Consider the following 14,250-nt stretch of genomic DNA (forward strand, 5'->3'; position numbering starts at 1 on the left):
CGTCTTTTTGATCAGCGTGAGTAGTAGCAATTATTCATTATAGGGAGAGGCAGTACTGTACTTCGGAATCCCAGTGAATTAGATCAGAAACCATAGTCAGCCTTGATCAAGTCCGCGGCCTGCTCTGCGATCGCATATGCCGTGCCCTGTAGGTGGGTAGCCAGTTGCTGGTTTGGCTCGTCAGCAAGTGCCTCGACTCAAGAAATAGGGAGATCCTAACCAGGGGCAAGATGGACAGGTCTACCACTCTGAGATTCGAAGTACCGTAGACTGTCAGTGTACTGTCGACTACACCACCGAGTTCTCGTGGCAGCATAGCAGCGGTACCTGTGCATAGTCAGTGCATGATCCGCAGACTGATTTGGGCGGCTTACAGCACGGGTGCGCCGGGTTGTCGACGTTCTCAGCGATGAACTTCTCCCAGTCGTCGTCGGTGGTCATGTTCAGCGCAGGCAAGTCCATGGACTGGATCTCATCCGAGAGTGGGCTAGTCTGTGCGATCGTCCTGATGAACTTGGCACCCGCGACAAATAGATGCTTGTCTATGAGAGAGCCCGGTACATCAGTAAGTTGGTGGCTCACACTTAGCAAATACCGACGTACCAATGTCGAGTGCGAGTGCGTTCATATCAATAATGGGCTTGGCCAAGGGGTACGACGTGTCGATATGAATGGAGCCACGGGAGAATGGATGTGAAGGAATCGACGCGAGCATGAGGTACGAGGTGTTTAACTGGAAGCCCTGGGAGTAAGCAGCGGACGGCGCAGCATAGATCATGGAGAGAGAACTCAGTGCGTCGCAGATGACTGACAAGACCTGGGACATACTCTATGGATGCCTGCGTGCTGTCTGCTAGCAGACGGGCCCTCTGTCGTACATGGCGCGGTGCCCTGCCGTGGGCTGTGTTGCGTTGAATTGTTCATCGAGCTCGGCGAGCCATTGTTCAAGGAGTGTATTGTTGCCTACGACCTTTGCTGCGGGCTGGTAGGAGATAACGTTGATAGAGGAGGCATACGGCCCCGTACGGTTCGTCTCGCTATAGGCATATTCGTCAGCATCATGGTCGCACATACGGATAGTATGTAAGCAGACTTACTACTCGAGCCATGCCGTCGCATTCGGTCCAGGGTTGCTGAATACATCCCACGTCACAACGTCACTTGGCAGGATGAACTGCTCGTACGCAATGAGATGGTCCTGGTAGTTCTCGCCCACCTCCGGCAGGTCGAGTTTAGACTCAATGCCGAGACTCTCCAGCAGAGTCTTGTTTCCGATACCCGACAGCTCGAGGAGCTGGGGTGTCTGTACCGAGCCGGCACTGAGAATCACCTCTCTGCTTGCATTGGCCGTGTACGTTTGTGACCCAGAGACGAAGGTGATGCCTGTCGCAGTCAGGTTGCCCGAGCTGCCGGCTTGCGAAGTCACGATCTTCGTCACTTGAGCGCCGGTTACCACGAGAAGGTTGGGGCGTGCGGCGTTGGGAGCGTAGTACGCCTGTAGCATGCCAAGAGCGTATGGTAAGTCAATCGTTGTGGAAGATTACCAATTAAAAACTTGCATTAGCGGAGTATGAGCGCGTCTGTGTCTCCTGATCGATCGAGAGGACTGGATTCCAAACGTCACCAGAATCCTGACCTGCTTGCTAGTGAAATTCATTAGATCAGCATTGCATATTTTTGGAAAACAGGTGTGCAAACATACACCGTCGTACGCTTGACTGAAGCCCAGATTTACCATGGCATCGTATGCAAGTGGCGTCGCGTCGCTGTACCAGGCCGAGTACGATGCACGAACAGGCTGCACAGTAAGTCAGCGGCAAATACTTGTGAATCAAGATCCGGTCTTACACCGTCAGTTCCGTGATACGTGGGGTCCTCTGTAGCATGCGTAGTGATTTGCAAGGCTTCCGGTGCCTCGGACATGTTTGTCGCCTTCTTGAAATACTGAAGAGTGGTGTTGTATGACCACCCTGGGTTCCCAAGCTGATCAATGGCTGCGATACTTATGTGTCAGATGTTCCCTGCGTGGACTACTGAGGTAGTCGCTCACCGTCGTATTCGACAGAGCCCGCAAGAATTATTCCAAGGTTGTTCAGCCCAGAGCACCCACCGAGCATCTTCCCGCGAATCATCTGGATTTGACGATTGGCGAGGTTCTTCTGTGGTGTCGTATAGTATCCTAGGGGTCCCTGCGTCAAACTGAATGTTCTTGAACGAGGCATATAATTCCTACCCCATCGTAGTCCGGGTCACCCCATGTATGACCGCTACTCCATCCTTCAGGAACCTATCCTTGCACACATAAGCACCAGGGCGCGGAGAAAGGGTGTGCTGGCGTACCAAAATCTTTGGATCGCCATCCTGTAGTCACCTGCTTCGATCACGCCAACCGTGAGCTGGTGATTTCGGACAGCCTGTATAGCAGGCTGTGAGTCCGTTGAGTTCCCGGTGGGACGATAACAAAATACGAACCTCGTGGCGAGCGCAATCCCAGCGGTGCCTCCGCCAGCTATCAAGAAGTCGAATTTGTGCTAGCAAATGTGCCAGCATCGATAATGGCTGCGCTGGCGAGGCTTGTTATAGAGACGATGGCAGACCAAGCAGCTGGCTTCATCGCGGGAGACTACCTTTGCTAGGACAGGACAGGACGAGGAAACCTCAACACCGATTTGCCGTATTTATAGGCCACCTCCATCAGCTTCAAGTCAGGATCGTGGATAATTGCGGTATCGCAACCGGCGAATGGGCCAGTGTTGGTTGAGATCCACATATGTCGCGCTTGGGATGCACGTCAGTCGCATCATGCAGTGTCTTGCCGTTGAATTCGGCTTTCCGTAAGCAGGCAATGCGATGCCGCAACATCAACCGCCTTTGACGTGAGCCTGCCAGTGTCTGTCAGTTTGAGCAGCTGCAGTCGGAATACTGGATGTACATGTAAACAGACTTCACACACCCCCGCCGCCCAGACACTGGAGGTGCGACTGCTTTGGGCATAGCACAAGTGGATAATGTGCTGTATGCGTCTGGTGCGGCCACTTCAGAACAGCAACCACGCCAATAACCAAAGCAAGGGAGAGTTTCGCGGATGGGTATGAACCCTGCGGCGAATTGAATATGTGACATAGACGCTATGTTGAAACGACAGGAGCCTGAAGAGGACTCAGACACTAGTAGCATCTTCAAGCAGACACCGGCGTTGACCGGAGGACGAACCTCGAAATAACATTGTAAGGATAGAACAAGAATGCGTTCCACGGTTCCGCGGCCGAGCATTGGGCCAGGTAGCAATAAAAATGACCTATAGAGGCTATGTAGCCGTGTCCAATTCGTGTGTCAGACAAGGATGTCCTGGGGCACGAAGGTTGAAGGAATTGTCCACGTCTGTAGCAAGCAACTAGTTCGGGTATGTGCGTTTTTCACTGAGCGTCACGACCATGATATCGATCGGGCACATTTCAGCTGATGCTCCGAGTCGTTGTATCATATCTGTCGTTCAAGCTACCAAGGATTTGACTCATCAGTCCAAGTGGGAGAAGATGATGATCACCGCAAGGCTCCCAGCAAGTATCGAAAAGTAGAGTCAGTTACCGTGCATCCGGCCACCAGTGGCATCCTTAGCACTGGCATTTCACGCAACCAGACCATGCTTCCACTGGCATCGCATAGGCGATCCACATGTCCTCGCGCCATGATGCTTCTATGCTACAACACCATTTTCGTCCAACACATAGTCTACTAGCCTCTCAAGGCTGGGGCCAATAGTCCAGAATCGCAGGCTCGCCCGTAAGGGTGAAGCTCTGTGTGCTCTGCGGTTCAACATCGAGGAGTAGCGTGTACTCCCCCGGGTATAGGATCGTGTTCCCGTACTCGTCTCGGCGCGCGAGCGATCCAAGGGTCAGGTTCAGCGTCGTCGTCTGACTGGAAAGCGGCTGAACGCTGCGCAGGCGATCGTAGGCAACGAGCACCTTGTTCGGGTACGGCGCGGGACCATGCGCACCTGCCAAGAACAGCAGCGAGACGTAGTCAGATGCGTATGTACTCCCGGTGTTCGTCACGTTGACCGCGTACGACTCGAAGGGGCACAGGTCAAGGTACGCCACATCCGAGCATCCACCGACGAGGCTCTGGATGTCGTAGCTCGGCGCTGCGGGAGCGCTGAGGACCGCGGTGAAGTCTGTGTAATGCAGCCCGTATCCGAATTCGAACACGGGCGTTCCGGTGTACCACATGTACGTGCGGCCAGGGTTCGTCGCGCTCGGGCGGAGCGACATGTCTGTCATTGGGACCTGGTTCACGTACTCAAGGGGGTATTGTGTGATGGGCAGGCGCCCTGCGGGCGCAGCGTTCCCGACGATGATATCCATGAGCGCAGCGCCACCGGATTGTCCGGGGTAGCCGCCCCAGATGATGGCGTTCACGTTCGGATTCGGGACGAAGCACGAGTCGTCGATCTGTCCGCCACCCATCTGGAGCACGATGAGCGGCTTTCCGAGCTGCGAGAGGAGGTCGATGAAGTCGGGCTGCACGCCCGGCCAGTCGAGCGTGTAGCGGTCCGTGGCTTCCGCCTCGATCGTCGTGTCGATGCCGCCCGCGTAGATGATCGCGTCTGCCTGGGACGCCACCTCGAAGGCTTCGGGATACGACGGCGTGGTGGGGTCATCGATACCAGGGCCTGCGGAATAGAGCACCGTGTAGTTTAATGCCTCAGCCGCCATGAGTGGGCTGATGAGGTACGGTGCGACGCCGTAATAGTTGCCTTGCATCTGCGTCGTCGCGTTCGCCCACGGGCCGATGAGTGCGATGGTCTTGATCTCCTTCGAGAGCGGGAGCGTGCCATCGTTCTTCAGGAGCGTAATGCCCTCCACCGCGGCGATATACGCCAGCTGCTCAGCCTCCGGGGTGCTGACGTTGGCCCATCCGAGTTGACGGTAAGGCTGGTTCTCGGCCGGGTCGAAGTACCCAAGTTTCACGAGAGATGCGTACTGGCGAATGAGCGCTGTGTCGAGCGTCGCCACACTGATCAGGCTCTCGTTGTACGCCGCGCCGAGGAACTCGGGGTAATACATCCCGCAGTCGAGGTCTGTGCCCGCGTTCAGTGCGTCCGCGACGGTCTGCGCGCGCGTGGGCGCGTAGTAGTGCGGCTCATAGATGTTCTGGACAGCATCGCAATCGGAGGTGACCCAGTGGTCCGCACTCGCCCAGTTCCAGTGCTCGCGGAGGATATCCTGAAGGAGGTATGAATTCGCGCAGGACGGGACGCCGTTCACCGCGTTGTACGAGCACATGAACGCGCCGACGTTGGCGTCACGTGCACAGGTCTGGAACGACCGTGTGTAGAACTCGGAGAGGTCCTGCAGTGAGACGAGCGCGTCGAAACCGTAGCGCACGTTGCCCATCCAGTCCTCGAGGTCATATGCGGCGTAGTGCTTGCATGTCGCGACCACACGTTTGTACGCGGGATCCAGCCCACCTTGCAGGCCGGTGATGAGGTTGTACACGTACGATTGCAGGTGGAAAGGATCCTCTCCTGGGGTCTCCTGACCTGTGGGACCAGTCAACGTGGGCTCGGTCGCACTTCGAATACAAATATACCTCGTCCCCAGCGAGGGTCCTTGAATGGATTGATGTTCGGTGTCCAGAAGTCAAGCTTGTGCCGGCCAATGCCAGTGAGCGATGATTCACAGTACAGTATAAACAAGATGACTCACTCCAGACCGATTGTAGTTGTTGAAAGCACGCCCTTCGGTGCTAACCACCGTGGCGACCGCATTGATCAAAGCATCGTCAAATGCAGCGCCCATGAGGATCGGCTGAGGGAAGGACGTCGCATAGCTGAACTCTCCGGATTCAGAGAAGTTGACACCGGGAGAGCTAGCCACGCCGTGCAAGGCTTCTTGCCACCATCTAGGGAGACGATTTCAGCTGAAGTCCGTCTAGCAAGACAGGTAGACTACGCACTGGTATGCAGGAAGCCCAAGACGGGGGACACCAGGAGCTGCATTACCAGTGTTGTTGATCTTTTCTTCTAGAGTGAACAGGCTGATCAATGCTGTTGCACGCGCAAGTGGTGTCGCAGAGGTATCGCAGACCGTGTTATTCGCCAATGGCCCATTGACACAGTCAGGGAAAGCAGCGTAAACGTTGGTGGCAAGAGCCAGACATGCAAGGGCAAGCAAGGTGGCCATGTCGACCGCGGGCGAACAGACGAAGGGTCTGTGGACGGGTGAGGCCTCTCGAAGCCGAGCCAACCACCTTTATAGCTGCGTGCACGTCGACCATCGTTCGATGGGGAACAGTGACTAAGGGACCGTCATCAGGAAGCACGGTAAGCGGGAAACTGGTGTGGTCGGACGTCAAACGGCACTGTAGGATGTGCGTAAATCCCGATAAAATGGGCGTACACGGTCCGCGGAAAATCGAGCAGCTGACCGTGAACGCTGCGATGCCATGGCCTGCGAGCTGCCATAAAGCCGCCGTACCGCCCGGAGAGATCCCAGATGACCCTGCTTGACGCCGCCAGTGACGTACTGCACGTAGTTGGAGAGGGCGTTGTTGATGAACCAAATATGTCTGTGGTCTCAACATATGCGACCATTTAGATGAATAGTATGACCACTGATTCAGTCAGACCGGGACATACCGCTGTCTCCGGGCCCACTGGCACCGGCTTCCTTCATCGAAGTAAGCCTCCACGCTTTAAATTTGAACGCTCGAGCAGAAGAGTCGGGCTCACGTCGGAGGCTTGATATAATACAGACATGTGGGCAACCGGCCCGCGCTGCTAACGGTAGGAAGAGGGCTTACCCTCGAGACTTGCCTCGAGAACTCGGGAGGAATGTCGGAGCTGATTTGAGGGCAACCGCTGCCGACGAGCAGACGCTGCGGGGCCCCGGTTCATCTTCGGGGAAGCGTATGGAGACGAGCTCGCGATCAGTAGTAGTTAGACCGGATGCAGAATAACAGAAATCACGAGCAGACAGCCAACAGCTAAATACGCCGTAAAGCGGAAAGTACTTGCTTTTTGTAAGACCATCACGAACGCTGAGCACATAGCTGGCGGAGATACGGCGACGCCCCGTATCATCACTGGCAGCAGTGCCTTGCACGCAGCTGTGGAATCGAAAGTAACGTTCCATGACGAAGACAAGGATAGCAAGCGGGCACCCAGTCCCAGTGCAGTCGGACAGCTTCAGTCTGCGTTCGTGAAGAAAAACCAAAAGACGTATGGGCAGAGGAACATTGACATCCGCGCCAAGAACCAACCTGATTTCACATCCCGTCTGTTTGACGTCTATTCTTCTACCAGTACTTCGTGTACTTACTTGCAGGTACCGACTCCACCTATAAATGATGCGCGGCAGTCGAGGCCCCCCTGGTCGCTTCCTGGCCCTCAGCTGTGCACCGCGCACCATGTACGAGCTTGCGATTGCCTGCGGCCGACCATATATACCCTACCGCATCCGGGGTCTGTGCAATGCGGCACTTCGCTTGTTGATCATGCCAGTCCGGCTTCGGCCGCCAGCGAATAGAACGCGGTCTGCTTGTTGCTCAGCAGGTTTTTCGGGGAATCGAACTCGGTGACCTGAGACAACCGGCGTCAGCTAATATAGGATACGCAAATTATACCGCGCATATACTCACCTCGCCGGCGCTGAGGATCAGTACGCGGTCCGACTCCATGATCGTATTGATTCTATGCCTATATCAATGTGACCTGTGAGTGAAGTGGAAGGCGTGCATTGATCGGGCACGTACGCAATGGTGAGCATAGTCACGTCCGCAAATAGAGGACCTCTGATAATGTCTTGGATGGCTTTGTCAGTATCCAAGTCCACCGCAGAGGTCGCTGCATATTCTATCGTGAGTGTCGTATCTCCAACACAACGCAGTTCGATTCACCTTCATCCAAAACCAGGACCTTCGACTAAAGCGATGACTCAGTACACATGCAAACGCACACACAAGCCGCCCGTACCTTCCGCAGAAGCGCCCGAGCAAAGCACAGTAGCTGTCTCTGCCCCGCCGACATCGACGAACCGCCCTCCCGTACAGGCGCATCCAACCCTTCGGGGAATGACTCCACGAATGCCTTCAGATTGACCTGTTCGAGCGCGACCCAAATGTCGGCATCCTGGTGCTCCCCTGTTGGGTCGATGTTCTGGCGAATCGTGCCCTCAAACAGGTCGGGGCTTTGCGGCACGATTGAGATAGACGATCGGACTGCATATAACAGATTCTGTGAAGCAAGACGAGCGAAGCAGGTACGAGCAAGCACGCACGATCGTGGAGGCCAATCTTCGTGATGTCTACGCCGTCAAGGTATATTGTGCCAGATGCAGGCTCGATGATGCGGAAGAGCGAGAGTAGCAGCTTCACCGACAGTATCAGCAACGCTCGCACAGCCACTAGCACCTTCATTACTTACAGTAGACTTCCCGGATCCAGTCCTACCACAAATCCCAATTTTCTCTCTGTGATTCTACGTTGACCCCCTGTGAGCTCTCCTTATTACAATATTGAATGCGAACGACTCACGATTGTGACAGAGATGTTCTTCAATGCCAGGTCGAGCTCGGGGCGGTACCTCGCACAGTAGTCCTTGAACTCAATCTTGCCTTTCGTCGGCCAGCTCTCCGGGACAACATCGGGAATCTCTGCTGGAGCTTCTGGCTCCAACTCGATGTAATGGAGTATTCGCTCGACGCTGACAATGTTCGTCTCAACTTCGCTTGCAGATCGCACAAGCCAGTTCTTCGAGCGCAGGTTGTCAGCTGTCAAGACCTTTGAGACCCTCTGTCGAGACGTACCAGAGACCCCGTCGTGTTCAATGCGTAGGACAGCACGAAGCCGACAAGACCCGCATCGACCCCGCTCGTTACCAAGGCCACAAGCGCCAACGTCGCAGTAATGAATATGATCGCGGCACCCACAAATTCGAGGCGAACTGCAAGCCAGCGATTGACGGAGATGCTATATTGCATTTCAGCAACATGCCTTGATTTAGAATGGAAGACTAAACAAACCTGGGCAGGTAGCATATTTGGTTGCGGTCGACACGGCGTTCATTGTTTTGTATGAACACGTTCTGCTGACCAAAAGCTCGGATAGTTGAGAGGCCGTTGAGCGATTCTGAGAACCAAGCGAAGATCGGCGAACGAGAAACAGCATCTAGTCGCTTGAGCTCCCGCGACGTCGAGAGATAGTAACTGTTGATAGATGTAAGGAACTTTCCGAGACCATCGGCACCGTAAAACATACATCATCACGCGAATGTAGAACCAAGCCAAGGGCGGCACAGCAATTAGCTGAACACTATCTGTAAGAGCTGACACTATCAGAAGCTAAGACCGTACTCACGAAAAGCGGGAAGCTCGCCCCGATGACGAGGACGATGATTGCGGTGGTGCACGCTGTCCTAATGGTGTTCTGCATGACCCTGGCAATGATTTGATCCACGACGTATGTATCTCGCGAGAAGAGGTTGAGGATCCTGAATCAATCTGTGTCAATAGATATTATCATATCAGAAACGTTGGTCAGACTCACCGGCCGGTAGGAGTAAGTTCAAAGAAGTTCAATGGGGCCCGCATAACGGCGTTGAGCATCTAAGATTAGAACGTCAGGATATTCATACTGTACTTCAGACTTGATCAATACACATACGGAATCATGCAGAAGCCTAGAGCTGCGCACTGAACACAAGACCCACATCAAGATGGCCGCAACAGTTCCGAGGAGATTCGATGCCAACGAATATAGGCCATACATCATCAAATACCAGAACGCATCTTTGTTTGAGCCGGTGGTCAGGTTATGCTCGCCCCAGGCACGCAACGTGTTGTTGCCGAGCACCGAGGTGACCTGCTGGAGCACCATGCAGACTACAAAGAACGTGAAGCCGGTCTTAGAGGCAGCCTTGATGTACTGGAGGTAGACATCAGCCTTGACGCGGCCCTGTTCGCTATGCTCCTTCGTTATCCCATCCGAGACGGTGCGCGTCGGCAGATTATCTATGAGTGTTGCCTTGCAAAAGCTCTTCCGGCGCTCAAGTTTGGTGTCGACAGTTTCAAGCTTCTCTTCTGTGAGGGAACGAGAAAAGTCCACCGCAGTGTCGCCTTCGGAAGACGGAGTTGCAGTGTCTCCCAGGAAGGGCGTCGACATCCCCGAGGTCGTTAGGCTGCCATGGCCGTTTCTGTAGCAAAAGGTTAACCCACCCGTCTGCATCGCCTAAGGATTCGTGACTTACATCAGTGAATACAATTGAGTATCCGAGTTGTTGACTAAATCGTGATAAGTTCCGGTTTCGAGAATTATGCCTCTGCGGATGTACAGTATCTTATCAAATTGCTTGAGGAAGTGTATGCTGTTCGTGACGACAATTCTAGCTTTCGTTGCAAGGAGACCATGAGGTCCGATAACATTATCTGATGGCGTCCAGAGGCGTAATGAGCAGTCAGCAGGCCACGCTAGGAGAGGGAACATACCAAAGACATGACGTGCAACATGTGCATCTACTGCAGCGAGGACGTCGTCTAAAATGATTCTGTTATTTGCTAGTCAACTGCACTGTCTTTTGAAAGGGACTAGACGGGCTTACAGATCCGCTCTAGCATAGACAGCACGCGCAAGCGCAACGCGTGCCCGCTGACCGCCACTCAACTATCCAGACCACGAACGAGGTTTAACACCTTACAATAGCTGCACAGACCACTCGCGACGCACCGTGATACCCTTCTCACCGACCTCGGTCAAATCGCCGTTTGGCAACAATGCTAGATCCTGTCGCAGTGCGCAAGCTTCGCCCCAATCATCAACGCATATCCCACGAGCATCGGAGGACAGAGCCCACCATCCAACACCAGCTCGTAGAACTCGGGGTCATACACATGAGAGAACAAGATATTGTCCCGAATCGTCGCGCTCATGATCCTATATCAAAACTTTCAAGCACATCACGCTCAGAGAGCGACAGCTCACTCACCACGGATTCTGCGGCGCATATGACACCACCCAGACAACCTTACTTCACCCTCTGTACGCATCATCTCCCCAATGATCGCCGAACACAAGCTTGTCTTCCCTGCCCCGACGCGCCCGAGGACGCCCACCAGTTCGCCCTTCCGCACGGTCAAGTTTACGTCCTCCAGCGTGGGTTGGGGCGCATCCTTGCTCCAGTAGAACTCGCCGTCCTCGATCGCGAGCACCTCGTCGCCGAGCTGGAGCTTGGCATTCGTCACGAGCTCGCGCGCGTCAGGCTGCAGCTCGTCCGCGCTCAGGAAGTCGGAGAGACGCCGGACGGAGACGAGGGCTTCGATGATATTCGAGGTGACTTGGCTGAACTGGGATGGCTCAGTTCCAGACCATCCTTGGCTAAAAAAAGAGACAATGGCTCACCATGGCTAGCGGGAAGCTGAGGAGCATGAAGAGGGAGATCGAGGGGAAGATCCTATCGGAGGTCAATGGCGTGTCTGATGTTACAGACGCGACCGCGAAGGAGCTGAAGGCAACAAGTACTGCGAAGTCGACATTCATCGCTGTCACTCAGACCGAAAGTCTTAGAACACTTACGTGGGATGCCTCCCCAGAGGGATGTGTTAAGAGACTAGACATGCCGTCAACGACCACGCATCTCACCCAAATAACATAATGAACGCACAGTGACGATGCCAATTTTCCTGAGCATCTTCAGCTCCTGCTCGTTCCTCACCTGCATGATCCAACGAATGAACGCGTTCTCCCACGCATACAACTTGATGCTACGACCAAACCCTCATCAGCGCCATTCCTCAGCCAACACACTGCGGAACAGGCACGCACCTCCGGATGTTCGCCAGCAACTCGCTCATCAGCCTCGTCCGCTTGTCCCTGTTTTTCATCTGGCGCTCCTGCAGCTTCTTGAGCAACCGTGCCATGAGCGTGTTCAGCGGGATGGAGACAATCATGATGGCGACGCCGACAAACGCCGCCCAGCCAAGGATGTTGTACAGCGAGATAAACGCAAGCGTGATCTGGCCCTAGTCGTCAGACGTCTTCGGACGCACACACTTGTGGAAACTGACCTGGAAGGCCCGGAGATGGAGATAAGGCCATACGTGCAGAGATCTTGCAGACGCGTCGTGTCGACCGACATGAGGTTGACGATGTCCCCTGAAGCGCGTCCGCGCCCGTCGTTCGAGAGCACAAGTGCCTTCTGGTAGATGACACCCACGAGGCCCGCACGCACGCGCATACCCGTCTCAAAGCACCGTTGGAAGTACTATGATTCCCTCATGTCAACCACAAGATCACAATGTTGGAACCTTTCAATAAATACCTGGTGCAGGAATATCGTCTGTACCACAGACGCGCAGAACATGATCACGGCAACGGCGAAGCCCTCGAGCTCACTCGGTCGCTCGCGCCCTGACGCGCGCGCGATCTGGTATTCTGATATGTATGCAAGGAGCCAGCGAAGGAGTTGCGGCTGCAAGAAAACAAGGCAGTCCTGGATGATTTTGAGGAGCGCTGCGAAAGCATAGGACCGTCCGTACGCGACAAAGAGCGACATCCAAAGTCCCTTGCTGCACGGCGGTCAACAGAGTTGACACATGTTCACGTTCAGACTCACTGTTTCTGCAGGGCATGCTGCAGCTTCCGACCGAGATTCGCAGCCTCATCCTTAGGCACGAGCGAGGGTAGATCATCCTCCGTGATGTAGGTCTTCGCACCTTTCTTCATGAGGTCGGACATCCACGCGAACGTCCACACGCTGAAGACGTTCGCCGTGAGCAACGGGCTCTCTACATGGTCTTTCTCGGCGCTTTGTGGCTTGTCTTCAGGTGAGAACTCTACTCCAAGGTTCTCTAGGGTAAATGCGGCGAGTCCGAGGGTGGTAGCCGCGCATTTCAGAGCAAGGACAGGCACGAAAGCATATAGCGAGGTTACCGCTACTGTTCTACACCATATGAGTGTACACGCAGTGTGAAAAGGCCAGAAGAGGAGCAGGAGCGTGGAGGAAGAACGCGTCCGGTGGTGATTGAGGTAGGTGAGAAAGGGCGCGACGAACAACGCTAGAATGTCGAGAACATAGCTCTGAATAACCGCGACCGGTCTGTGGGTGACGACCACAAAGATTAGGTTCGCACAGCTCGCCGCGCACGCGAGAGCGAGGAGGATCTAAAAGACAGATCATGCCACGCAGAAATTAAGCATTCTTCGGTTCCCGACGAGCGGATCAACAACGTACGAGCTTGGCCCTCAGCACCCACAGGCTCCTTCGACACCTTGGCAATACTTCCCAACGTCGTAATGCCCAGCACCGGAACGCACCCGCGACGACGAAGAGGACAAGGAGCGTGGAGAGAAGGATGCCTTCCTCGAAGCAGGGTGTAAGATCGAATGGGCGGGCTGCCGAGACCGGGCCCCAGCCTTCTGGGCTGTTGCATCGCGCAGGGGAGTCCATTGGCAGCGAGGACGACGTCGAGCACGATGAGCACGCAATAGATGGCGACATGGGCGTTGTTTCAAAAATGCTTGCCCAAACTCGCGCGCGCCTTGCGTGAGAAACCCGATAAGTAGTCGAGGAATTAAGTAAAATAATGTGCGCACCCAAGTACTCGTTAAGCAGAATCTATGCCAGCAGTGCTACGGGTGCGACGCAGGCCCCTCCACATTCGTCTTCGGGAGGTAAGAGGGATGAATCCGAGAGTGCAGTTATGTTCATTGTTCTGTGTCCCTATCCTCACCCGCCACACCTCAGCCACATCCCATCAATTATTTCCATCCCCGCCCGCTGCGTGATGCACGTGACATACATCAACTAGTACATTTTATGGTGCGGGACGCCTAAGCGCCGCTACTTTTGCACAGTGGCCAAATTGACCCGGCACCGCATCAATAATAGGATTTAAATATTATATATATTCAGTTTACTCCATTTGTGGTGCTCCTCACCAAACGTGATGACACTTGTCCGATGTTGGGTATTGGAGGTCGAAAACGTTGGGTAGCCGAGGCCGATTTTGAGGGGTCCGGATGTTCGTACAGTCCCGGACAAGCAAAGGCGACAATTTTTCTGTTCGACTTATCTGGGCCTCGGTAAGTGCCTGATCGTGAAAGTAACTGTAGAAGTGGTGTTTCTGATGCGTAATGATCGCAATTGCACGAGCCAATTGCCCCCAAAAGCAATATTTCCATTTTGGGTCCCAAAATTTTGGCGCACCCCAAAACAATTCGTAAAAGTCACGGGAAAATTACCATTGTGCTCCGTTT

General features: G+C 54.4%; 3 protein-coding genes across 3 annotated transcripts; all 3 read right to left on the reverse strand.

Annotated features, from left to right (window-relative positions):
• Positions 1 to 83: 83 nt before the first annotated feature.
• B0H18DRAFT_955336 (uncharacterized protein) lies at positions 84 to 2,360 on the reverse strand (the record flags this gene model as incomplete). Its single annotated transcript, XM_048042353.1, has 10 exons — positions 84 to 146; positions 221 to 327; positions 375 to 542; positions 604 to 742; positions 863 to 1,037; positions 1,098 to 1,495; positions 1,703 to 1,798; positions 1,849 to 1,994; positions 2,051 to 2,229; positions 2,302 to 2,360. The coding sequence occupies 10 exons, from the start codon at positions 2,358 to 2,360 to the stop codon at positions 84 to 86; spliced, it is 1,530 nt and encodes a 509-aa protein (XP_047892646.1).
• Positions 2,361 to 3,743: 1,383 nt separating this feature from the next.
• B0H18DRAFT_1119743 (beta-xylosidase) lies at positions 3,744 to 6,185 on the reverse strand (the record flags this gene model as incomplete). Its single annotated transcript, XM_048033980.1, has 4 exons — positions 3,744 to 5,542; positions 5,593 to 5,647; positions 5,709 to 5,904; positions 5,959 to 6,185. 4 exons carry the CDS (start codon positions 6,183 to 6,185, stop codon positions 3,744 to 3,746), a joined length of 2,277 nt encoding a protein of 758 aa, XP_047892647.1.
• A 1,310-nt stretch (positions 6,186 to 7,495) lies between these two features.
• Positions 7,496 to 13,492, reverse strand: B0H18DRAFT_1119744 (metal resistance protein YCF1; the record flags this gene model as incomplete). Its single annotated transcript, XM_048033981.1, has 29 exons — positions 7,496 to 7,582; positions 7,642 to 7,699; positions 7,756 to 7,846; positions 7,900 to 7,924; positions 7,976 to 8,220; positions 8,280 to 8,370; positions 8,426 to 8,479; positions 8,536 to 8,751; positions 8,808 to 8,970; positions 9,024 to 9,206; positions 9,259 to 9,305; positions 9,358 to 9,490; positions 9,547 to 9,605; positions 9,664 to 10,192; positions 10,247 to 10,424; positions 10,485 to 10,543; positions 10,598 to 10,659; positions 10,723 to 10,796; positions 10,850 to 10,929; positions 10,982 to 10,989; positions 11,025 to 11,339; positions 11,395 to 11,513; positions 11,569 to 11,602; positions 11,657 to 11,756; positions 11,818 to 12,008; positions 12,044 to 12,256; positions 12,314 to 12,560; positions 12,608 to 13,155; positions 13,226 to 13,492. The coding sequence occupies 29 exons, from the start codon at positions 13,490 to 13,492 to the stop codon at positions 7,496 to 7,498; spliced, it is 4,476 nt and encodes a 1,491-aa protein (XP_047892648.1).
• Between the last annotated feature and the right edge of the window lie 758 nt (positions 13,493 to 14,250).

Source organism: Fomitopsis serialis (genome assembly GCF_022376445.1).
Source record: "Fomitopsis serialis strain Sig1Antser10 chromosome Unknown B0H18scaffold_39, whole genome shotgun sequence".
Classification (NCBI taxonomy): Eukaryota; Fungi; Basidiomycota; class Agaricomycetes; order Polyporales; family Fomitopsidaceae; genus Fomitopsis; species Fomitopsis serialis.